The following is a 26,167-nucleotide window of genomic DNA, read 5'->3' on the forward strand; positions in this document are numbered from 1 at the left end:
CAGGAGGAACACTTGCATCTCCATTTTCCTGTAAAACACAGCCTGCTGTAGCTCTTTATGGATTTCCTCAACACATGCACACATCCCCCTCCCCCCTCTGGCAGGTAATGATTCATCTCTCCTCCATATCGTGTTATCCCTTGTAATTAAACTTCTCAAGGTGAACAGAAGGAGAATCGGAAACCACATGTTATTGACCGTATGAGAAATTCATTAAAAGAGCTGCATAAGTGTCATTTGAGCCCTCCTTTCAATATCCGCTGACGGGGGAGATGACGGACGTATCAGTGGAGGAAAAAAAAAAGAAACAGAATCTGTCATATTCCATGCATGTGTTCATTTCCATTCAGTGGCCAGACAGCATTGTCCGTGGGTATTGTTCCCACAGTTCAATATCCAGAAAGAGATGTCTGATAACTGCTAATAATACCCAGCATTATTGTCAGACCTTATTTTCAGTGATCACAATGTTTCCCTTAGAGGCAATATAACTTAAACCCCCCTGTGATTCACTTGGCATGTCTGCTTTTTAACATCTGCTTCTTTCTTCTTTCTGCAGGAGCGACCGGGCTGTACCTCCCTCAGAATGAGTACATTGAGACGGTGTATGTTGGCCAGCTGGCAGGGACGCCGATCCTCCAGGTCCACGCCATGCTGGACAGCGCCTCTGAGCGGCCGCATTTCCACCTGTGCTTGACGAGCTACCCCAGACGCTCAGGCGACAGCTCCTGGTTCAATCTGGACATCGACACCGGAATACTGTCCCTGAACAAAACCCTGGAGGAGAGCGACTTCGCCTTGCTCAGTGAGTTGGATGCGAGCATTTTGACGGCAATGTGTACCGGTAGTCTCCTTTCAGTGCCGCACATTGCGAGTGAATTAGTGTCTTGACGTTTATGCCTTTTGCATAATGCTTTGGCTCCATGTGCAGGTCTCTGCCCTCAGGATGATAATGTAATTGCATACAGGCAACAAAAAAAAGAGCTTAGTCATCAAAAAGAGCACTGCCTGAGATTAAAACGCCGCTTCATTTTGTCCCGTCAGATCAACGCTCATGGTCCGTGAAGAAGTTGTTCCTGCATGTGATACCGAACTTCACCAGGAAGTCCCAGTGCAATAGAAACTCCCCTCGGGTCACCCTGGACTTTGTCAATGCCACGATGCCTAAGTGCGCTCAGACAGATATGAAGGAGCTGTGCTTCCCTCACAGAGACACCTCCAACCCCCACATCATGGAGAACAGGTTCCCCGGGGCCCTACGGCAACTCAGGCGTCTCACCAGACTCAACGTCTGCCCCAACTACACCATCACTTACAACGTGGAATCAGGTCGGACACTTTAAAGAGAGCCTTTGTAACATGTTAAGGAGGAAATGGCATGTTCTTCCTCTTACAAATGAACAGTTGAATTAAAAAGCAACAAAACACACCATTGTTCAATTGAATACACTCAGGTGTTTTGCCGGTTAGTAAACCTAAGGTAACTATTGCTGTATAACACAACGCTGATCATTGTCTGACCGTATGACTCTTATCAACTTGTGCTACTGTTAAACTAGTTAGCATTTTGACTAAATGCCTTTATTTCGTCACTGGTAGGCACCGTGGCAACTGTTAGTAGCCCAACAAATCACACCCCAGCTCTGACTCGGTATCTTGCATTCAGACGGTGGCCGTACACACATACACACCTGACGTTGGTTGTTCCCCTCGTCTGCAGATACTCCAGCCCCGTTCGCTGTTGATGAGAACACCACGGAGCTGGTGGTGACGGCGGCGTTGGACCGCGAGGAGGCCGAATACTACCGAGTCCTGCTGGTTTGCACAGTCCGGACAGAAACGTTCATCACCAAGGTGGAAACTTCACTGGATGTTTTTGTCAACGACGAGGACGACAATGCGCCGTACGTGAATGGAACAGACACAGCCGATGTTATCATCGGCTTCAATCGGACAAAGGTGAGGAGACCAATATGACACGGATCTGATCTTTGTTGTTTTATCGACACAACGCAATGTGGGCTGATTTTTATCTTCTTTACATTTATGTATTCATTTTTCTTCAGGGCGGCTCCTTTGGGGCTTTGTTTGTCTTTGACCGGGATTTAACCCCCATCTACCCCATCGACCAGACTCACAATAAGTATGTGGGGACCTTGCTCAATAATGACCCGTGGACAAAGCAAACGTTTGGCATAAAAGGCACCTTCAGTGAAAAGAAAGCTGCTCTTGGAGGAATTCGAGAGACCGTCCACGACTACCGTGAGTAATCCTGGGGCGAATACAAATCATCTTTTTTTATGAAAACTGTAAAACTGCATGTTTGGCCCTTGCTTTCAGAGCTTGTCCTGAAGAGGGACCTGTACGTGACTGAGAATCGCACCCTCCAGCTTGACTACCTGGTCAATGACACCACCTACCCCGGTCTGGAGGGAACGGTGTCGCTGCACTTCAACATCACCATCTTACCCGTCCACATCCGCTTCGCCAACATCACACATATGTTCACATTGACGCGGCGAGCTTCTTTCTACGCTCAGGTTCTTATCTGTACTATCATACCAATCTATAACTCTCTGTTTGGTCTGCTGCTGTCTTAACGTGTAGGTAGACATGTTTTCAAGTTTTTAGTAACTCACATCAAAAGCTCTCTGCTGGATGAGCCACACCTGCTCGCATCACATCGACATGTTTGAAGATGCTAAAGATGTCCTGCCGAGGAGCTCAGGCTTCAAAGCCTCAATGAAAGATTAAAAAAAGATGTGCAAAACATCAGCAGAGCATGAAGACTTTCTGTAAAATAGCATCTGCCTTGATGTCACTGAAGTGGTCAGAAGTGCAACGTGCTTCAAAGTTTTGATGCTGCAATGATTTTATTCCCCAATAGGATTTAACTCTGATGTTATTTCTACTCACTATTTAGAAATGCTAGTGTTAGTGCGCTCCTAGACTTAATGAGACTGCCACCTGCTGGCTCAGTAAGTAAAATAGAAATCAGTATCTCTGTAATACAGTTGTCCATAAAGCTGTTTGTATTATGCCAACCTTCCACTTAAATGACATACCGTCTTTTAAATCTCTGGTCCCATCTCCTCTCAGGTCGGCAGAGTCTGTGTGGAAAACTGCCAACAGTTTGATGGCTTCAGGGTGACGTACCGGCTGGTGGTGCCAGATAAGAACGTGTCTGCAGACGTCACAAAGTCCTGCTATGCAGCCATCGGCATCACCCAGGCCCCGGACGAGATGTGGGGCCTGCTCTATGTGAACGACTCTGAGGCGCTGCGCAGGCCCGAGTGCCAGGACCTGCAGTACCTCGTTGTTGCTCAGGAGGAGCACACGCAGCTTGAGGCCAGCACGCAGATACACGTCATACTGGATGGTGATGGTGAGCCAGTAACAGTCGAGGTCCACTTCATATTTCATGAGGGTTTTAAAAAAGACAGGGTTTAGTCTTCACATCGTAATGAAATCTGAGCTGTCTTTTGAAGATGTGTGTTTTTGGCTCTTTTCTGCACACAGCAAACAAGGCCAGTCAGGAGAGCCAGCAGTTCCCGACCTGCGCAGAAAACAGACAGCGAGGAGACTGTGAGTCTGTCCGAGGCCTGGGGGCGACAACAGGGAGATGCCAGTGGAGGCAAGGCACTGAGAAAGGTACATTTTATTTCATGGACACATAAACGTCATTGGCTCATGTCCATTTTAATTATGAGGCCTTGGAGTCATTTAACTAGAACCAAATGTGGTGGTCTAAGGATCAGAACCAGCATGTGCGTCCTTTCCAGGAAGCAACAAGAGTCAGGAAAAATGTGATCTTCATTTTGATAATTACAAGCTCGAACAGCACCATATGATAGCTATTGAGGACTTAAATTTAGGCCAACAGCAAGACAAGCTGATCATACTTGTAATGTTTTCCCACTTAAGTTTTTCTCTCCTTTGTGTCAACGTTCCAGGAATTTCTGAAAACTACTCAACCTGCTCCCCTGACCTGCGGACATGTCCAGATAGCTTTTGTGATCCAGTTGAAAGCAAAGACGCGTCAATATGTCCACAAGACTGTACAAGTAAGAAACACATGCCTGTACTGATGGATTTCTGCACAAATGTAAACATGTAGAGGACATTTTGTATCACGTTCTTATTTATTTTCTCTGAAGAGGAAACTGTTACCGGAGGTCATGAGCGAGGCCTGAGGAACGGGATCCAGGCTGGATATGGAACCTGCTACTGCCTCTCTGAGAGATGCTTTTGTGAGAAGGAAGTTGTCGACGGTGAGTCGTCATAAATCACACAAAACTGTCAATATTAAAGTGAAATACAGTCTCTGAGAGGGTCCTTATTCATGTCCTCTCAAGAATGAACCAGAAATAGATTGCTACTCTCTTGAAATCCTCCAGATGCGATCTGTGACGACATGTGTAAGACCATCATCGCCACGGCTCTGCTCCTCTCCTTCATCGTCTCCATCCTCCTGTCTTCGTACTTCATCCACCGGTACCACAAGAACTCGCCTAAGCCCCCGATCGCCTCTGCTGAGATGACTTTCCGCCGGCCAGCTCAGGGTTACCCCATCAGCTTCCCTGCTAACAACATTCGCCGGGGCTCGCAGGACTCCATCGAGACAGACACCTTTAAAATACCCGTAAGCTGCTTCTTTCGGCCTGATACCGACTTCTCTTAAGCAAAGTATATTGAACTGGTTGAGAAGTCAACAATTTTCCTATGTTTTTTTCTAACAGGAGGATCCTAAGTGGGAGTTTCCTCGTAAAAACCTTGTACTTGGCAAGACTTTGGGAGAAGGAGAGTTTGGGAAAGTTGTCAAGGCAACAGCATTCAGGCTGAAAGGAAAAGCTGGTTACACCACCGTGGCTGTGAAAATGCTTAAAGGTAAGACAAGCCAGCCAGAGGCCAGACACGTTGGGGAAGTAATATGAGAAGTGAATGGTTTCATCATTACAATCCCTTCTTTTCCTCCATGACAGATAACGCCTCTCACAGCGAGCTGCGTGACCTGCTGTCAGAATTCACTTTACTGAAGCAAGTCAACCATCCGCACGTCATAAAGATGTACGGAGCGTGCAGCCAGGATGGTAAGACATCAAGTGCTCCATGCTATCCCCTTTCAGGACATGTGTGTTCCACATGGACTCTTAAGTGCTGCATTTCTCTGAATAGGTCCATTGCATCTCATCGTGGAATATGCCAAATACGGGTCGCTCCGCAACTTCCTGCGCGAGAGTCGGAAAGTTGGCCCGAGCTACATGAGCAGGGACAGCAACCGAAACTCCAGTTACCTGGAGAACCCAGACGACAGGGCGCTCACCATGGGGGACCTGATCTCCTTCGCATGGCAGATCTCCAGAGGCATGCAATACCTGGCGGAAATGAAGGTATTTGACAAAATTACATTTTCAAAAAAACATGTGCTCCCTGCAGACATTTTGCAGTTGAAACATTTGAAGTACTTGAAATACTGAAACACAAGTTTGAAATACAAGTTAACATGGAAGTTCTGAAAGAGGTTCCAAGTTTTAGTTTAAGTGCAAAGGCTGAATGAAGTTGAAGTGTCAATTTCAGTGTAATCACTGAGTGAGATTGAAATCCCTTCAAGAACTGCAAAAACTGCTGATTCAGTTGAAGTTCAAGCAATGAAAAGTATCAGTTAAAGAACAAGAGATGAAAGCAGTTGTTACATGATGAATTGTGATATGAACACTAGAAGATGAAAACACTTGAAATGTCAGTTTAGGAGTAAAAGATGGACATACTGTAGTCGAGTTAGTTAGAAATAAGTTTAAATTTCAGTGGAAGTGTTGAAGCCACTTCCAGTGTGTGACCCGTGAGCATTTGCAATGTCACATGGCTTTAATTGATTTTGGTCCGACAGCTTGTTCACAGGGACCTTGCAGCACGAAATGTTCTCGTAGCTGAAGGGCGGAAGATGAAGATCTCCGACTTTGGCCTCTCCAGAGACGTGTATGAAGAGGACTCGTATGTTAAGAGGAGCAAGGTAAAGACCAGAGACAGAAAAGTACCAATTTCGGTTTATTTACAACAAACTTCAAAAACGTAAACAAAACTCTCTCGCTTATTTCCAGGGTCGCATACCCGTTAAATGGATGGCAATAGAGTCCTTGTTTGATCACATTTACACAACACAAAGTGACGTGTGAGTACAAAAGACATTTAAAGAAACAGTTTGTCATGTTGGGAAAAACACTTTTTCACTTTCTGGCCAAGAGTTAGAAAGTGAATATGTGTATTTCCCAAAATGTTGAATTATTCCTTAAAGCCATTTTTTATTCCATTCTCTATTTATTGAAATATTCTTATGATCCCCATGTGCTCTCTTCCAGCTGGTCCTTTGGTGTGCTGTTATGGGAGATAGTGACACTGGGAGGAAATCCATACCCAGGTATCGCTCCTGAACGCCTCTTTAACCTGCTCAAGACTGGTTACAGGATGGAGAGACCAGAGAACTGCTCGGAGGAAATGTGAGCTCCACTCTGTCACTCTGCAGCATCTCCTCATCTCTTCTGAGTGCAATAACTCCCCTCCACCACATTAATAAGACAGTCGCGGAGAATGACTGTTGGGAGGATTAAATGATGCTGATTCTCACCCGCTGTAAAACCTTTTCCTCTGCAGGTATAATCTCATGCTTCGATGCTGGAAACAGGAGGCAGAGAAGAGGCAGACATTCTCAGACATCAGCAAAGAACTGGAGAAGATGATGGTGAAAAGTCGGGTATGGTGAAGCTTCACAGTGCATTAATATAAGTTATTCATATTCTTCCACAGGAAAGCAGTGGTGGTGGGGGGGGGAGCTATTAATCAGCCTCTTTCCAGGCAATACTGGCGCAATTGTGATGCAACACTTCGGTGATGCATCATTGGGATCGGGCTGTCAGACCTTTTATGCTTTCCGCTCCTTATGGATTTGCTAAAATGTGGCCTTGGGCAGCGTAATCGCAGAGCCCACCAGTCAGGCCCCCGCTGTTGAAGTGAGGCTAAATATAGAAGATTTAAGGACAAGGGAATGCAGGCGTCCCAGAATACAGCAGGCTAGTTCTTCCCTGTTGATGTCACAACGAGAGAGCGCTTACACAAATTTCCGCAGGACCTTTGTGAGTAGACGTCACCGCACTGTGTGACCTATAGCATGAGCACACTCAGCCTTGGCCCTCACTAATCAGCCTAATCCCACCTTCATCTGCTCTTGTCAGGATTACCTGGACCTGGCAGCGTCCACGCCAGCCGACGCCCTGCTGTACGACGACGCCCTCTCTGAAGAGGACACACCACTAGTGGACTGTAATAACGCCCCTCTCCCTCGAACCCTCCCCTCCACATGGATTGAAAACAAGCTCTATGGTAGAATCTCCCATGCATTTACTAGATTTTAGAAACAGGACACACAACACAAGCTCTCTTTTTTGGCAAGTTGTGATTGGCTTTTTCCGTAGTCAAGTGTGCGTGACTGTGATCTCGGGCATGCCTTGTGCTGATTAATGCTGACACATCTCCCATTTCATCGTAAATGAGAGGCTCAGTGGAAAAAAAAGATCTTGTGTCTTGACTTTTCTGTTTTACTTGGACCTGCTTCTAATGTACATGAATGCTGACCAAAAGTGCTAGATTTGTAAATATTGAGTATACCCTTCATTCTAATTTATACGGCGCTGCTCATACTCGTGCTTCATCTGCATTTTATTTGTAGATAGTTAACGTTTTCACTCCATCACATTTCCATCGTCATCATTCCATTATTCGTGTACATTGGGAGAAACAGTGTGTAACATTTGAAACAGGTCCTTGCTGAATCAATCACTCACTGTGTTTTTTTCATTTCAGATTGTCTTAAATTTTCTGACTTTCCAATGTATATTAGCTATTGATATGTACTGATTTCACAATGCTGAACAGAGAAACAGTAGGGCTCTTGAACGCAACTCTCTGGTGACATTGATTCAAAGTAAAGAACACATTGGACTCGCTACTTGTGGTCCATCTGCACTTCTGAACAGTAACATCAAGGGAGTCACAGGTCAAAATAGGGGCATAAACAGAGCCTCGATACATCACTAAAACTCAATAAATAGTCAATGATACGATATTTCACTTCATGTAACATATACAAAGCCATAGCTGTACACCTCTGAGAGTCAAATCAGGACTTGTGTCAGAGACCGTCACGAAAGAGTTTGATTTGAGAGCCTTACTGTCTGCACGCTGTTAATCTTTCACTGAGTGCAGAAAAATGATATGTTCTCGTTTTTAGGCATGTCATACCCCAACTGGCCTGAGAAGAGCCCGGTACCGCTCAACAGACATGATGCCACTAATCCAGTCTTTACAAGATATGCCAATGATAGTGTTTATGCAAACTGGATGGCTTTGCCCTCACCCGCAAAAGCTGTGGACAAGCTTGATAGCTAAAGACAAACCGACACTGTAGAAAATATGACTAATTGGTAGATGTGTATATTTCTATAAGACTGTACATATACAATCTGATGCTAAAGTTGGTTCCCTTTTATTTCTGTTGCACGGGTATTCAATGTTTAAAACTGGGGGTCTTTTTGCTGCAGAAGCGGCAGGATCAATGTAGACCACGCTTCATTCAGCTCTTCAGTATGTTAATTATTACCTCACGGGTCATGGTGGCCAAGTTGTATCACTGCATGACTATTGTACCAGATTGTACGCCAGTGTCAATGTCTTTTAAGTGCCTGTGCCGCTTCTACAATAGCCTCGGATTATTAATGTGCGACTGTGAAGATCTTGTTCCAGCCCAGGAATTAAAGGGGACGTCTTTACCATCACCTGCTGTAGACAGCTGGGATTGAGTGGACAAAAGCAAAAGGCTGAACTTGTTCTGAAAAATGTAAAGTTTCTACTTTGGAGCATTGTTCTCCTCAAAATGTCAGAGACCCATTTAGTGTTTCTCCCAATAGATGTTTTCAAGCTGTTCTTGCCAAAGAAAAGTAACACAGACATGATAAGTGAACAGTTTTCTTTGTTCTTGTTTCTGTTTTTTTGTACATGAAAGATATCAACAAGTGAGTGCTTCTCCAGTGTAAGGACATAATGGACTTAATGTAGATTGTGACCATGTCCCGTGTCATGACTACAGCTCACTTTTGGATTCACTGTAATGGCAATCTTTGTGGAAGACGTATGATTATGTAAACTAATGAGTGTTATCATGTTGTTATTATTTGATTCCAATTAATAATAAACATTAAAAATGTGCAATTTGTCTACTCACCTCATGTCTCTAAGAAATAGATAGTGAGCGTCTCTTTGCAGATTTTTCTTCTTTTTTTTTGCATTTATTCAAAATATTCCAAATGCAACTTATGCTATCACATGAATCATATCACTCCAAGCTTCACTGTAATAGATAATGTTACCACTTTTAAAGATTGTAAACTGATTTAAGCTCCATTTTGGTCTCCATCTCCAGCTCTTGTTTCAGGATACACTGGGCTGTCAGAGTATGCGCGCTACTGTGACGTCACATGAATGTGTATCGTCACATCACCATAAATACAAAAGAAAAACTCAATGGAAATTGAATTTAAGTGATACGGCCCTCAGTAGGCTTCAGTTAATGGCAAACGACAACAACTCCTTTCATCACTGATAACCCTGTAAAGAAGTTGGACACAACAGTCACAGATTGCTGGGTTCGCCTAAAATAATGACATAATAATATCACTTTTTTGACACATTATTATGACTTTTTAAATATTACACTATGACTTCAGTCTTTTTTTCAACATACTTTACAAGTAATTCTTTGGACTTACTATACAATGGCTTTTTAATAACTTTTTTGAAAATACTATACTATGACTTCTTTATGTCTTTTTTGACACATTATACTATAACTTTTTTAAGACACACTTTACTAGGACTTTTTATAACTGTTTTTAGAAATACTATACTCGGGCTTTTTTTAAGACATACTGTATTATATTATGGCTTTTTATTACTTTTTTATGCATAGTGACTTTTTGACACTCTTTCCAATGTCTCTTTTACGACATACTGTAGTATGGATTTTTTATGACTTTTTAAAGATATACTATATTACGACTTCTTAATGACTTTTTAAAACATACTATGAATATTTTTTAAGACATACTATATCATAACTTTTTTGTTATGACTTTAAGACATGCTGTACTGTGACACAAACTAAGCTATGATTTATGTTTTAGTACTTATACAGTATATATAAATAACAACAAATATTTAATTAAGTCACTGATTAAATTGATATAACATTACTAGCACATTCCTGCCTCTCCTAAAATAAAACAATTCTGCTCAACAAGAGTAAGTTAACAAAACACTTAACAAAAGGAAAATATATCAACATAATCATGTTTGAAGCCGGTACAGCAACTTACATGATCATTAGTCATTTAACTGCAAGCAGCTTCTTTATTTAATTCAATTTGTTTCTTAAACTCTACAATGTTACACTAGTTGTGAGTATTTTGTTGACTATTAATCTGTCTCAGCAGAAAGAGTTAGAATAAGTTAAATGTCAGCTTTCTTCTGAAAAAAGGCAGTATCGGACATTTATTAAAATAGATAGGCCAATGTGACGTACTGGTCATCACGCTGTCCGTGGTGTCTCAGTGATTTCCACATAATGTGTGCTGGGATAGGCTCCAGACTGTCATTGTTAATGGGAATTAATGAAGGCAATGACTAAAAATAGAATGGGAACATTTCCTGGTTTACTCTATGCACCATAATGATAACAGATGTCATGTTTGGACATTAAACAAGTAATCTGTCTCCGCTTAAGTACTAATTCAATTCAGAGTTGTCAGCGAGTGTAACATCACAGATATGAGGTTTGTTTTGCAAAGACAAATACAAAAAGACATTAATATTTATAAAAAATATGTTGTTTCTGTTCACAGTGTATGTGTTGATAAAAATAAAATGTAATTATTTAATATTCTATATGATGATAACTTTTTACGGATAATAAAAACGTTTTTATTATAAACAAGGAGATTCAGCGTGTGAGATGACGACACTCGTTAGCAAAGCTCCCATTGGTTGGTTGTTGACCGGAAGTAGACTACGGTCCACTCTCTTCTCTCGGCTCCGTGGCATTTTGCAGCGCAGGCTGTCTGCTGCTTTTACACTAAACTCAGAGCTGTAAGCACAGGCAGGAATGGACAAAGACGGAATTATGTGAGTAGTTGTTTGAACACTATTATAACTGCTTAGCAGGCTCGCTAATAGATATTAATTAACCCAAAAGCGAAGTGAAGCTCCAAAGACCGCTAAGCTAGCTACATAACCGTGTCAATATCCGGTTTGTGTTTTCAAAGTAAGTGTACAGGCTATGTATGGTATCACATTTTCCAGAGGGACAGGAGGTGCAGAAATTTGGTCAAAGACTAATGTGCTGTGTAGCTACAACACGACTTTGTATCCCAAAATGTGCATGACCAGATTGAATGCAAATGTCAATCATAATTCACTGTAAAGTTGTACTTTACAAGATTAAATAGGAAGCAGGCCATGCGCTTAAGTTTTTCCCCATTAAAACGCCAACCAAATCAGATATTTAATGACAATGCTGAGAAACATCTGGGCGAATGTCTTGTTTTTAACTCAACTCACTTTTGCCTGCTTAAGAAGTCTAAGTCTTTAGTCAATTTACTAGAATTTAGTAGAATTTACAAAACCCTGTTAATGTATGAATGTGTAGTCTTTATGAGTTAATTAATTAAGACTTGGGATGTATTCGTACCAAGACAGTGATATAAATGTCAAACCTGTACTTTAGGTTTCAGCCAATCCTGTGTTTCATTTATCTCTTATCCTGGTCCTTGGCAGCTAGAAAGACAACTACGCTCATTTATAGGACATAGTGGTCTATAAAGCATAGACTAATATGTCAAAGTAATGACTAGCAGGAGTTTAATGTGTTTTTTTTTCTTCTTGCATGTGAGAAGGGTGTTGCACACAAACCACAGTGTACAAACCACAGTGTATGTTAAAGGTGACAAAGCTGCAGAGCGCAATGTTTAATCCCACTGACATTATAGAACAGAAATTTCTCCAACTTTCAGTGGGAACAGCACATTTTACACTATTTTTACACTATTTATGGGCTTAGTCTCTGTTTGCATGACCGTACTTCGGGGAAAATGTCTTGCAAAGTACAACTTCCTTTTTGGAGTTGTGGAGGGTCTCCGTTAAGATTCTGCGTATAAAAATACCCAACAAGCAGCTCTCAGTGGACAGTTTTGTTATTGTTTCCTCTTTTCTGACTGGTTGAAACCTTGAGACTTCGCCTAATCAGCAGAATGGCCCCTCTGTGAATATCTCATTGGACTCAGACCCCTGCTGGTTTTCATTATAGCCGTCTCGAGCCTGATTTATACCTTTTGAGGCCGGCTGAAGACTATGAAGACTTTAAAGGCTCCATAAGATACTGAGGACTTGGATCGGCTGGCCTTGTATGAGATCACTTTAGGATATTGTATAGTGTCGGAATACGTCTTCCAATACTGGGCTTGTTTTATATATTTTGTATATGGCTGTTCTGACAGAGTGTCATGCTGTTATTTTGAAAGTAAGCCGCTCAACCGGAAGTCAATATTGAGTAGCTTGCTGTGGAGCTCGCCCACTAGTTTCCCTCTGTGCTGTTGTTTAGCTCACTCAGCTAGTCGCCGTGTGTTAGCTTTCCAGGTTAGGCTCGTTTCTTCCTGTTCTCGTTTGTTCAGGTTGAAGTTAAATCTTCAGAATGTTAAATCTTGATAAACGTTTGACACAAAGTGGACACGTTGCTGCAGAAACATGTTTTATTCATTATCTGAATGACACTTTCACTGGCAGGTTGGTCAATTACACAATGTTGTATTATTAGATTTTATTGTCTGATTATCTGGTAATAATCCACAATGTTTTAATCTGAACCAGAGCTAGTTCTCTAAAAGTCTTCACAAATGGCTCCCTCCTTGTGGAGTATATATAATATTTGTTGTTTTATTGCTGACTTCTGTGATTTGTTGACCTAGGTGATCATCGCATGGATTTACCCAGGACAAATGTATGAAGACAGTTGTAGGTTGGAGCCGAGAAACAAGACCTTCACAGTAAAATGACACTTCCAGACCTCTGAGATGACGTGCAGACGCACATTGTAAGTAATGTGATCAGAGGGGAAAGGGAATGCAGACTTGCCAGCTATAGCTTATATGCAAGCGTGATGCCCAGGCGGGGGTTGACGCTCCAGGGCCGGCTCCGCTGGCTCTTTCTGGGCCTCTTCCTGCTGCTGGTGCTGCTGCTGTTCGCGTACCTGCTGGAGTGCACCCCTCCAGCAGACGTCAGCCTGGCCCTGCCTGGCCTAGCAGGGGAGAGCTACGGGAAGGACTACTACCAGGCCCTGATGCAGGAACAGGAGGAGCGCCACCTGAGCCGTGCCACCAGTCTCAAGCGTCAGATCGCCCAGCTCAAGCAGGAGCTGCAGGAGATGGGCGAGAAGCTAAAGCTCCTGCAGGACAAGAAGGAGCCGCCTGGGGTGCAGGGCCTGGCCGAGACGAAAGACCAAGAGCCGGGAGATCTGCTGGAGTACCTGCATTCTCAGATCGACAAGGCTGAGGTGAACACAGGCGCACGCCTCCCCAGCGAGTACGCCCTGGTGCCCTTTGAGAGTTTCACTACGTCCAAGGTGTACCAGCTGGAGATGGGGCTGACGCGGCACCCGGAGGAGAAACCTGTGCGCAAAGACCGCAGGGACGAGCTGGTGGAGGTCATGGAGGCGGCGCTGGACATCATCAACAACCCCGATGAGGAGGACGGTGTCGAGGAAGACATGCCGATGCAGAGACAAACTTACACAGAGGGTCACTTTACTGAAGGTAAGGTCCACACTGCCTGGCTACGGACGAATAAGTGATCACTGTAACCAATGTGTTTTCTCAGAGAGACATTCTTTTTTCATATTTCACAGGACTGTACAGGACAGAGCGAGACAAAGGGACTCTCTACGAGCTCTTCTTTGCCAAAGAGGAATCCAGCAGCTTCCGCCATATCACGCTCTTCAGGCCTTTTGGTCCCTTAATGAAAGTCAGGAGCACAGCCGTAGAAACATCAGGAATGATTATCAACATCATTGTGCCGCTGGCAGGCAGAGTAGAAACGTTCTCACAGTTCTTACACAACTTCAGGTGAGAATGAACCAGAAACTGTTGACATGACCCAGCATGTTCTCTTACCAGGGGCTAATGCCCCGGACAACATAGCTCCCAGGATCACTGAGCCACTCAAACTCCTCCACCACGATAAGGTGGCGATTCGCGGAGGAGATTTTCTTTTTTTTTATATATATATTTTATTTTATTTTATTTTATTATTTTTTTTATTTTTTATTTTTATTTTTTTTATTTTTTTTTTTTTTAATTAGCCTCAGAGGGTTTTACAATCTGTACACATACGACATCCTCTGTCCCAGAACCCTCATCGAAACAGGAAAAACTCCCCCAAAAGCCCCTTTAACGGGGAGAAACCTGTGGGAAAGCAACCGAGGAGGGATCCCTTTCCCAGGATGGACAGAAGTGTAATGATGTCATGTGTACAATGTGTATGTGTGTGTATGTATATGTGTGTATGTATGTGTGTGTATGTATGTGTGTATATGTATGTGTGTATGTGTGTTCAGATTTGTTTGTTTTTTTAGTAGATTATTAGGACATCTGATAACTTCTACTATCACAGTAGAAGTTATCAGATGTCCTAATAATAACAATAACATCAACTGTTTGCTTGTTGTTAATATACAAACAGTGTACAGTGTACAGAATATGTGTATATTCACATATATTCAGTGCTAAGAACCACTGTTTGTATATTAACTGTTCACCAAACTCACTTACAAGTAATTAGTGGATGAAAACTTATTCAGATCCTTCACTGCAGTCACTGCAGTAAAAGTACTTATACCATACTGAGAAACAATCCACGACGAGTAAAAGTCCTGCATTCAAAACCTTACTCGAGTATGTTATAATCAGCAAGATAAAGTAGAAGTACCCGTGCAGTAAACCTCAACGCACAACCTCGGATGTGTGTAAATTGTTCCACTTGGCTACTTTTCCAAAGCCTCCTTCTCCAATGAAGTCCAATTCTCTGTAGTGTACAGGATTGTTCCAGAGTATGTCATTCTTTTGTTTCGGAATTCGTTCTTGTGGAGTTGGAGGATAAGCATTGTATGCTATGGAGTCTGTGCTCTCATAGCTGGAGCTGTCTATGTCTGAGAATCCATATCTTGAGTCAGTTGATTCATCTGAATCAAATGGGGGCGAGACAGTCATCAAGTCATAGGCAACATTTGGATAGGAATAGGTCTCGATGTGATCTACCAAGTGAGCCATTGTAACAAAAGAATGGTCCAGGGCTTGATCGGGGGTGATTCGTGTTGCAGCATTTGGATCGAGCAACCGTTTTAGGAGATCTAAAAATGCCATTGTGTCTTCCTGTTCAACACAAGTATTTGCATTTGAGTTGTTAACCACTACTTCATCCAAAGTTCCGACAGTGTCGAAAATCCACTCTGAAATGGTCTGCATACCGGATGCCTCCATGTACTCTTTTGCTGTCTTCAGTCGCCATCTTGAATTGGGAGAGCAGCCATCCCTCTTGAAATACTGGGTGGTGTACTTTCCAGCATTCAGCAGGTGATCTTCTGGCTGGCCGAGTAGATGGCAAACTGTTTTCATGACGTTGTATGGTGAGTCGTCAGTGAAGAGGCCCCGGCAAAAAAACAGTTCTGTCAGGAGACAGCCCAGTGCCCACATGTCAATGGCTTCAGATATGGGGAGGCCCAAGGCCACCTCTGGAGCTCTGTATGCATAAGGTTGCCTCATCATTCCGTCTCTTGCTTCTGAGGCTGGAATAGCCAAACCAAAGTCAATTAATTTGACCTTGAAGGGCTCATCCTGGTGGTTGACGAGCATGACATTGTCAGGTTTCAGGTCTGTGTGAATGATGCCGATACCCTTCAGGGCTTTAAATGCTACAAGTAGCTGACGTGCAATGGGACGGATTTCATTCAGGCTCAGTGGTCCCCGTCTCTCATTCAGCAAATCCAAAAGGCTCCTGTCCAGCATCTGGAAAGCGATGCAAGACATGCCTTTGAAGACAAAACTGTCTTAGAATCTTACCAAGTTGTTTTCCTCTGGGTCAAGGGTCTTGAGTTGTTTCAGCATTCTCACTTCTTCGACGTGATCGATCAACGCTTTGTTGATCTTGATGGCGACAACCTCGTATGTATCTAAATTGATACATTTGGCAACTTTGCCAAAACTTCCTTCTCCAATGAAGTCTAAAACACGGTATTGTACAGACTTGTTGGAGAGTATGTCATGCTTCTTTAGCTGGAAGTCGTTGTTCATTTTGTTTTGAGCCATTTTTCCGATCAAGTGTTTCCAAGTAGTATCCAAGTTGAAGTAGGTTCAGAAGAGCTTGTCTTGCTGTGGGAATGTGATGTCTACGAAGTAACAAGAGAAATAGCAGTTGATATAGTCTCTTTGAAAGTTCTAGAACATTCGATAAACCAGATTTAAGTTCTAGAACATCAAAGTCACATGTCATGAAAGCCAGATTTAAGTTCTAGAACATCAAAGTCACATGGGATGTCACCAAGGCAACTCTGCATTCTAAAGTCTGGAGTGGAGCTTGAAAAATATTGTGTAATTTTTCAAAACAACTTGCCCGCATGCCCATAATTTGCAGTCTTTATCAACCATTTTAGGTCAAATTGTAGGAAATGCTGTGCTGGTCATAGACATGGGTCAGTGGACTTCAACTAACCCTAACCCAACCAACTGCTCCATTAGACTCAATGTCTTATTGGAATACCCCAGGGTAGTTAAATCAAACTGTGTCAGATACGTGTATAGAAGAGTGAAAGGTTTTTTTTTCCGTTGTTGTTGTTTTTTTCACCAAACAAGCGACGTACGATTTCGGTTTCCGTATATCCACTCAGATGTACATGATATCTCTTGTAAACACGGATTGAGTCCTCCTGTTCAAACACTGGCTTTGTTTGCAAAATGACTTACTCTGGCTTTTGAAGAAATGACACAGTATATGGCAGCTAAGCGTCCGTTTTATTGGTGTGTGAAGGCTGTAAAAGGTCTGCTTATGGTGGTAATGTTTACACACTTTTGTTGGTGTTTTTAGTTTATTGATTTTTATAAAAAACAATTGTGGAATATAACAATAACTGGCCTCAGCTTCCCTCCATCTGTCTCACCCCTCCCTGTCCCTCCTTGTCCCTGAAAGGCTAATAAACTACAAATGATCAGAGCAGTGATGCAGCAGTTTCACTCTTTCAAAGTTTGACGCTTTGTCTTTGAGGTATAGCTCCTCCTTTTGCCAGAGCATGCAATTTTTAATCAACAAAATATTGGCACAAATGCATCATCCCATTCATAAGTTTTTGATCAAACTGAAGTGTTTGTTTTGAGGATCTTGTCTGATGGAGGGACACCGACCACTGCGTTATTACTTCCATTGCTGAGAGTCTTAGCCCCCTAACTCTGGACTGTTGCTTCAGCTGCTGTTGCATGGATGCCGCTCCTACCTGTCAAAGCTCTGTGCCTGATCCTCTAGTCAGTTCAGCGTCACACTTCCCTCTCATGCATGGGCAGAATCTAATTTGCTGTGGTGAAAGGACAAGGGGACATTGATTGAAATTCTGCCCTCTGGGCATTCAGTCCTCTCGTTTCACATGGGCCTTGACAAGTTATTTTCCAGTCGCCTAGCGGTGCGCGCTGTGTTTGACCCGTCGTTTACAACAATGAACAAAACAAAAGAGCGAGCTTGGCACATTTGATTCCACATGCTCGTGTGTCACTGCAGAAGTGGAAGTGGGTGATCAACGTTTTAAAGGTGCTCAGTGTACCGGCTTGAAACATGAACATCTCATTTATAAATTCACTGTAATTAACGGGACAATCGTTGGAACTGATTTCTTTTTTTATAATTCAGACCTCATTTAAACCCCATTGCTTTTTGTCAAAATGAGAATGTCGCTGCGTTCCCGCTCCTCCACCGGCCCCACCCTGGCATCACCCTGCGTCCATTTGTTTGCTCCCTCACTTCACTGAAGTGGGTAAACATGTTTGGAAATTATTTTTCCACCACCTGCCAGTTGCCAGAAACTCTGAGAGCTTTACTTCCATTTGTGCTGGAAGATCAGCGCCCTCCGTTCTCTGCCGTAAAGCCACGGCCCTCCCTTTGTTTCCATACTGTAATCCATCAGATTCACTGTGAAACCCGATGTGGTGACACACTATGGAGCAGCAGTCAGAAGCTAAAAGTACTAGTCATCTCCACAGGGCTCTTTTTTTGGTTTCGGTGCTGCCTGATATCTCAAAGTGGTAAATGTTTAATGATGACATAACTGTATTTTGCCACAGCCAGCTAATGTCTTTGTCCACTTCTGTGTACATGTCAGTGAATCTGATGGCTTGTTACCACCGCTGTGATGAGGATAGAGATCAAAGCAGTCTAATGACCACTGCGTAAAACTCAGTCGGGAGCTCTATGATGTACCACGTGGTCAATATTTGATGCCACTGTCACTCCCACAGGAATTCTTAAACTGAATTTGTTCATGCAGCGAACCCCTGAGGAGATGTTCTATTAGATTTCTTGATGACTGATGAACATGGTTCATTGGATCCTAGCTCTTGTATTCTCTGAGGGCTAATTGGATTACATTACGGTGTAATTGATTATTATGTTACGGTATGCATCATGGTAACCTGAGTAATCTACCTGCAGCCTGACTACCTCCTCCCTGAGATCAGATATCGTATTACTCTGATGAAAAGTTGACGTGCACGCTGGCACAGGAAACCAAGAGGGAGAGATTTCCAAACATCATGATCAATAAAAGCTTTTATAAGTGGACTTACAGCTCAATGTGCAGATTTTTTCTTAATTGAATACTTGACAAGAACCATTCCCATAACTGTTACATCTTTGGAAGCGGAGTAATCGTGATAGGTTTCAGAGTGATTATGATATTTATTGTATTTGCTACTTTGTAATAGTTAATGGATTATTTGAAAATGTGGATATTGAAGGCCTAAATTGTGGCTGTGAAATGAACAGTAGCTGTAATACTTCTGTGACCATGCAGCTGAACAAAAGGGTCCATATTACAACAGAGATGATTGCACACATGCAGCTATCAGCTGTCCCCCCCCCCCCCCCTCGTCTGTCTCAGCTATCAGCTGTCCCCCCCCCCCCCCCCTCGTCTGTCTCATCAGTAAAAAAACAATCAGCATCCCTGTTGATTAGTAAGGTTATTGATTGGTCTGTTGCCCGATACAGGGCCTTTACCGGGGACAGATGCAGCGCACGTCGGCCTTGGGAGAGGAAAGGGCATCGGGCTGATCTCTCACCGCGGGGGGCTCCAGTCTACGAGCAAGATTAGTGGGGGAATGAATCATACACTCCCCCTGCTGTTGACAAGGATGCTCAGTGAGGACGTCTGGGTGGGAGATCCACATTTTATTTCATTGAGACTTGAGGGACATTCGCAGAGGTAGAGGCAGCCTGTGGGTTCGTCTAGCTGCTCATGAGCTCATAGCTGGTAAATCTATCAGCCCAAGCACGCATTGAGCTAATTGAGTTCCTGTCTTTGTCTGGGACAACGGAGAGGGCGTCCCGCCCTATCAGCTCGGACCAGTCCCAGACACACGCCGTGGTCCGTGGCTGACTGAGCACATGGCTTCAGATTTTGTGATGAGCTTGTGTCCTTTTTGTCCTTCCGCGGTTTAAATATGAAACGGAACTGACACAGGCCATAATTAACTCAAGGAAAACTGCCATCGTCAAAGCCATATGTGGGGTCGTTTTGAATCGCTCTTAGTCTGGGCTCTCCCCTGAAACCTGTTTGCCTTGGTAGACCCTACCAGGGGCTAATGCCCCGGACAACATAGCTCCCAGGATCACTGAGCCACTCAAACTCCTCCACCACGATAAGGTGGCGATTCGCGGAGGAGATTTTATTTTTTTTATATATATTTTATTTTTATTTTATTTTTAATTTTTTATTTTAATTTTAATTTTTTTATTATTATTATTATTTTTTTTTTTAATTAGCCTCAGAGGGTTTTACAATCTGTACACATACGACATCCTCTGTCCCAGAACCCTCATCGAAACAGGAAAAACTCCCCCAAAAGCCCCTTTAACGGGGAGAAAAGAGGAAGAAACCTGTGGGAAAGCAACCGAGGAGGGATCCCTTTCCCAGGATGGACAGAAGTGTAATGATGTCATGTGTACAATGTGTATGTGTGTGTGTGTGTGTGTGTGTGTGTATGTATGTGTGTATATGTATGTGTGTATGTGTGTTCAGATTTGTTTGTTTTTTTAGTAGATTATTAGGACATCTGATAACTTCTACTATCACAGTAGAAGTTATCAGATGTGTGTATGTATGTGTGTTCAGATTTGTTTGTTTTTTTAGTAGATTATTAGGACATCTGATAACTTCTACTATCACAGTAGAAGTTATCAGATGTCCTAATAATAACAATAACATCAACTGTTTGCTTGTTGTTAATATACAAACAGTGTACAGTGTACAGAATATGTGTATATTCACATATATTCAGTGCTAAGAACCACTGTTTGTATATTAACTGTTCACCAAACTCACTTACAAGTAATTAGTGGATGAAAACTTATTCAGATCCTTCACTGCAGTCACTGCAGTAAAAGTACTTATACCATACTGAGAAACAATCCACGACGAGTAAAAGTCCTGCATTCAAAACCTTACTCGAGTATGTTATAATCAGCAAGATAAAGTAGAAGTACCCGTGCAGTAAACCTCAACGCACAACCTCGGATGTGTGTCAATTGTTCCACTTGGCTACTTTTCCAAAGCCTCCTTCTCCAATGAAGTCCAATTCTCTGTAGTGTACAGGATTGTTCCAGAGTATGTCATTCTTTTGTTTCGGAATTCGTTCTTGTGGAGTTGGAGGATAAGCATTGTATGCTATGGAGTCTGTGCTCTCATAGCTGGAGCTGTCTATGTCTGAGAATCCATATCTTGAGTCAGTTGATTCATCTGAATCAAATGGGGGCGAGACAGTCATCAAGTCATAGGCAACATTTGGATAGGAATAGGTCTCGATGTGATCTACCAAGTGAGCCATTGTAACAAAAGAATGGTCCAGGGCTTGATCGGGGGTGATTCGTGTTGCAGCATTTGGATCGAGCAACCGTTTTAGGAGATCTAAAAATGCCATTGTGTCTTCCTGTTCAACACAAGTATTTGCATTTGAGTTGTTAACCACTACTTCATCCAAAGTTCCGACAGTGTCGAAAATCCACTCTGAAATGGTCTGCATACCGGATGCCTCCATGTACTCTTTTGCTGTCTTCAGTCGCCATCTTGAATTGGGAGAGCAGCCATCCCTCTTGAAATACTGGGTGGTGTACTTTCCAGCATTCAGCAGGTGATCTTCTGGCTGGCCGAGTAGATGGCAAACTGTTTTCATGACGTTGTATGGTGAGTCGTCAGTGAAGAGGCCCCGGCAAAAAAACAGTTCTGTCAGGAGACAGCCCAGTGCCCACATGTCAATGGCTTCAGATATGGGGAGGCCCAAGGCCACCTCTGGAGCTCTGTATGCATAAGGTTGCCTCATCATTCCGTCTCTTGCTTCTGAGGCTGGAATAGCCAAACCAAAGTCAATTAATTTGACCTTGAAGGGCTCATCCTGGTGGTTGACGAGCATGACATTGTCAGGTTTCAGGTCTGTGTGAATGATGCCGATACCCTTCAGGGCTTTAAATGCTACAAGTAGCTGACGTGCAATGGGACGGATTTCATTCAGGCTCAGTGGTCCCCGTCTCTCATTCAGCAAATCCAAAAGGCTCCTGTCCAGCATCTGGAAAGCGATGCAAGACATGCCTTTGAAGACAAAACTGTCTTCGAATCTTACCAAGTTGTTTTCCTCTGGGTCAAGGGTCTTGAGTTGTTTCAGCATTCTCACTTCTTCGACGTGATCGATCAACGCTTTGTTGATCTTGATGGCGACAACCTCGTATGTATCTAAATTGATACATTTGGCAACTTTGCCAAAACTTCCTTCTCCAATGAAGTCTAAAACACGGTATTGTACAGACTTGTTGGAGAGTATGTCATGCTTCTTTAGCTGGAAGTCGTTGTTCATTTTGTTTTGAGCCATTTTTCCGATCAAGTGTTTCCAAGTAGTATCCAAGTTGAAGTAGGTTCAGAAGAGCTTGTCTTGCTGTGGGAATGTGATGTCTACGAAGTAACAAGAGAAATAGCAGTTGATATAGTCTCTTTGAAAGTTCTAGAACATTCGATAAACCAGATTTAAGTTCTAGAACATCAAAGTCACATGTCATGAAAGCCAGATTTAAGTTCTAGAACATCAAAGTCACATGGGATGTCACCAAGGCAACTCTGCATTCTAAAGTCTGGAGTGGAGCTTGAAAAATATTGTGTAATTTTTCAAAACAACTTGCCCGCATGCCCATAATTTGCAGTCTTTATCAACCATTTTAGGTCAAATTGTAGGAAATGCTGTGCTGGTCATAGACATGGGTCAGTGGACTTCAACTAACCCTAACCCAACCAACTGCTCCATTAGACTCAATGTCTTATTGGAATACCCCAGGGTAGTTAAATCAAACTGTGTCAGATACGTGTATAGAAGAGTGAAAGGGTTTTTTTCCGTTGTTGTTGTTTTTTTCACCAAACAAGCGACGTACGATTTCGGTTTCCGTATATCCACTCAGATGTACATGATATCTCTTGTAAACACGGATTGAGTCCTCCTGTTCAAACACTGGCTTTGTTTGCAAAATGACTTACTCTGGCTTTTGAAGAAATGACACAGTATATGGCAGCTAAGCGTCCGTTTTATTGGTGTGTGAAGGCTGTAAAAGGTCTGCTTATGGTGGTAATGTTTACACACTTTGAGTTATGGGAGGTCAAAGCTGTTCCAAATACAGCTCATTGTCCACGTATATGTGAAAATCCTGTGTTCCTAAGACACAGAGTTGAGATTAAACCTGTGCTGCATCTTTTATTTTTCAAAATGATTTTCGTGCGTGGTCATCGGAGGTGAAATGTCATTACGATCTGTATTTCCGTTATTCCTGCGCATCATTTAGGGAAGCTAATGAGTCATACTTTTGGAAAATCCAAGTCTGTGTCATGGCTACACAGACCAACGATGCCATTTGCTAAGAGAGGCCTGCTTGATCCATTCAAGCAGTTATATTAAGCAGTATATTTTCTGTAAATTGAATTTGTTTCTACTTTGCATTGTTGATCGTTGTTGATTGTTGTTAAATGTTACGCACCTCCCGTCATGTCAAATTCCTTGCATGTTCAACATACAATGGCAATAAACGGTTTCTGATTCTGATTCTGATTAAATTAATTCGTTTTGATATAAACTGCTTGCTTTCTGTTGGCTTCAGTCCTGGAAAGAAATTTAATTTTGAATGATAGCTTTTAGATGGCTTGTTATTTATGTCATCTGACTTTCAAGATGTGAAAGAAAGGCAGAATAGTTGTTGAGATTTGTTCACACATGAATGCTTACATTTGGTTACATTGCTATTTGCTGTGTCATTGAAAATACAATCATTAAATAACAGTGTATTTATAAGCAACTTATATCGTTTAAAATAATGTCAGCAGGGTCTGTTGGCCCTTGGGCATTTTCACATGATCAAATCTGGCCCTCTTTGAAAAAGGTTTGGACACCCCTGGTTTAGAGAAAACAAATACATGAGAGACTTGGTGTGCATGTCGGGTAACACCCCACCTTTAGCTGTTAGACAGGTGATATAGGTGCTGTTTCAGTGAATGTTGATAAAAATCCAAATCCATTGATAAGATGCATTCACTTATAAATGTTTCAGCTAAAATGAGAAGAGTATTTGACAGCCTTGATAAATCGGTGCCCTTGAGGACTTTTTAGTGTTTATTCAATGAAATAGTGTTTAAACTCGTCCAGGCCCCGGGCCCGGCCCGCCGCCCGGTCTGCATTGCACCCGACCCCGATGCTTGTCCCTGAGGCTGGTGGGTCCACAGGGTGGCTGCTCCATGTTGTTTCTTCGAGCTGAGCCCCATGGGCGAAGGCCCGTCCACCGCTGACGAGCTCCCTTCCTGGGTCTGGCTCCGGGAGGGTGCCCCGGTTTCCCTGGTCCGGGCGAGGTGGCTGAAGTCTGTGGGCTGCTATTCATAATTCTCTTTGTCAGTTTGTTGGGCGAGCTCTTGAAGGCGGAGGTTATGCACCTGGAGGTCAGCGCTTTGCTGTGTCAGGAGATTGATCTCTTCCTCCTTTTGGTTGCGCCACTCCTCCATCTCTCTGCTCTGTCTCTGCAGCTCCTGCTGTCTCTGGAAGCTCTCCTCCTTTGCAGTAAGCTCGCATCCCATCCGATCTTCCAGAGCTGTGAGTTTTATTTTCCACTCCGCCTCGCTCCGGATGAGATCGCTGTCTTTCCGCGTGGTGTAGCTCTCCTGGTCCAGGACGGTCTGCTTCACCTTCTTGTCGAAGTTCTCTTCCTGGGTTTTGAGCGCAGTGACATTCTCCTTCTCTCTTACAAGCATCTTTGCGTCCAAGTCCATTACATTATTTTTGTTCAAGCCAAATATTACATGATGTGCCTTCGTCACACAGTTCTTTCTGAAGGTGTTGTTCTCCTCTGTCAAGGACTCAACAACCTGGTTGAACTTGGCACTCCACTGGCTGTTGACCAACTGGATCTCATTCTGCTTTTCAAGCTGACTTTGACGCAGAGAATGGATAATTGTGTCCTTCTCTGTGATGTTCTTGTCCGCCTGTGCTATCTTCCTAAGCTCTCTCTCTGACCTGAGAGCCTTCATCATTTTTTGTCTCTCCTGCTCCCAACTGAGCTCTTTGGCGGCCATCAGCTCCTTCAAGGCAGCATTTTCTGACACCAACTGGTTGTCTGGTTTTTGAGAGTCCGGTTGGGCTGTTGTCAGGTCCTGCAGCGGTGTGCTGAGAGTTTGCTGGTGTTCTTTGACCTGCACCTCTTCAGCTGGGCTGTCCTGGTTTGGACTTTGACTCGGAGAGCTGATCACTTCCACCATCTCGCTGGGTTTCTTGCCCGCCTGCGCTAGCTTCCTAAGCAAAATAGAATTACAAAAAGGGTTGCTTCGTGACAGAAAATATATTTGTCTTCCTCTAGAACAGGGGTCTCTAACTGGCGGACCGCGGTCCGGATCCGGACCCAGACGCAGTTGCATCCGGACCCAGGACCGAAAATCGATATTCCGGAATCACACATATATTAGGCAGCGAGTTTGTACTTTAACCGGTAGGGTTGCACGGTGTATCGACACTAAAAAGGTACCGCGGTACCTGTACGTTAAAAACGATACGATTTAGCATATTTTTAGTGTCGATACTTTATTAAAATAGCGCGCGATCAGAGAGCACTGGCTGCTCCGCTCCCTGTCATGCTGCCTGCAGGCATGCAAGGGGGCGGGGCTGCCCAGCGCGCTCACAGCAACAGGCAGCGCGCGCACTCACAGCGAGTGATCACAGGGGAGACATGCACGAGCTTTTACCGACTGTCCTCGGGTTGTTGGAAAACAAGATGCCAGAAGTATCATCTGGAAGTACTTTGGCTATATTGCAGACAGTGAAGGAAAGCCCACTGACCTACAGAGACCCGTCTGCGAAACGTGTTTCAAAGCCACACAGACAAAGGGAGGCAACACGTCTAACACTGCAAAGCACCTTTCAGACAGACACCCCCAACTTTTCAAAGAGTTCAAAGAACGACGGATAAGCAAATGTGATTATAAACATGAACACCCCCAAGCTCACCTATATACAGCTAACACGAGGAGCCTTAGCCTAGTTTGACAACAAGCCTATGATCATGAGGTCACAATGCACACAAACGTGTACTAAATGAAACACAATTGATGCAAACTGGCTCGATGCTGGTGGAGCCTGATGGTGGAGCTTGAGCTAATTATTTTTAGTTTTAGTTTTGGAAAAATAATTATTCCATGAATTAAGATGAAATATGAAGTGAAAATATCAAACTCACTATGCAAGTAAATGAAGCATTGTTT

At 43.2% G+C, this 26,167-nt stretch overlaps 2 protein-coding genes across 2 annotated transcripts; both read left to right on the top strand.

Moving 5' to 3' along the window:
* Positions 1-561: 561 nt before the first annotated feature.
* LOC306787891 (proto-oncogene tyrosine-protein kinase receptor Ret-like) lies at positions 562-9,169 on the top strand. Its single transcript, XM_079283201.1, has 19 exons — positions 562-805; positions 1,045-1,329; positions 1,721-1,959; positions 2,067-2,262; positions 2,341-2,540; positions 3,100-3,385; positions 3,520-3,651; positions 3,954-4,064; positions 4,158-4,271; positions 4,398-4,642; positions 4,740-4,887; positions 4,983-5,090; positions 5,176-5,390; positions 5,888-6,010; positions 6,099-6,169; positions 6,357-6,494; positions 6,649-6,748; positions 7,227-7,374; positions 8,282-9,169. Exons 1-19 carry the CDS (start codon positions 652-654, stop codon positions 8,437-8,439), a joined length of 3,171 nt encoding a protein of 1,056 aa, XP_079139327.1. The 5' UTR covers positions 562-651; the 3' UTR covers positions 8,440-9,169.
* Positions 9,170-13,255: 4,086 nt separating this feature from the next.
* LOC306788640 (chondroitin sulfate N-acetylgalactosaminyltransferase 2-like) lies at positions 13,256-14,247 on the top strand (the record flags this gene model as incomplete). The annotated part of the gene is made up of 2 exons (XM_079284228.1): positions 13,256-13,907; positions 14,000-14,247. 2 exons carry the CDS (start codon positions 13,256-13,258, stop codon positions 14,218-14,220), a joined length of 873 nt encoding a protein of 290 aa, XP_079140354.1. The 3' UTR covers positions 14,221-14,247.
* Between the last annotated feature and the right edge of the window lie 11,920 nt (positions 14,248-26,167).

This window comes from Melanostigma gelatinosum (assembly GCF_949748355.1).
Source record: "Melanostigma gelatinosum genome assembly, chromosome: 14".
Classification (NCBI taxonomy): Eukaryota; Metazoa; Chordata; class Actinopteri; order Perciformes; family Zoarcidae; genus Melanostigma; species Melanostigma gelatinosum.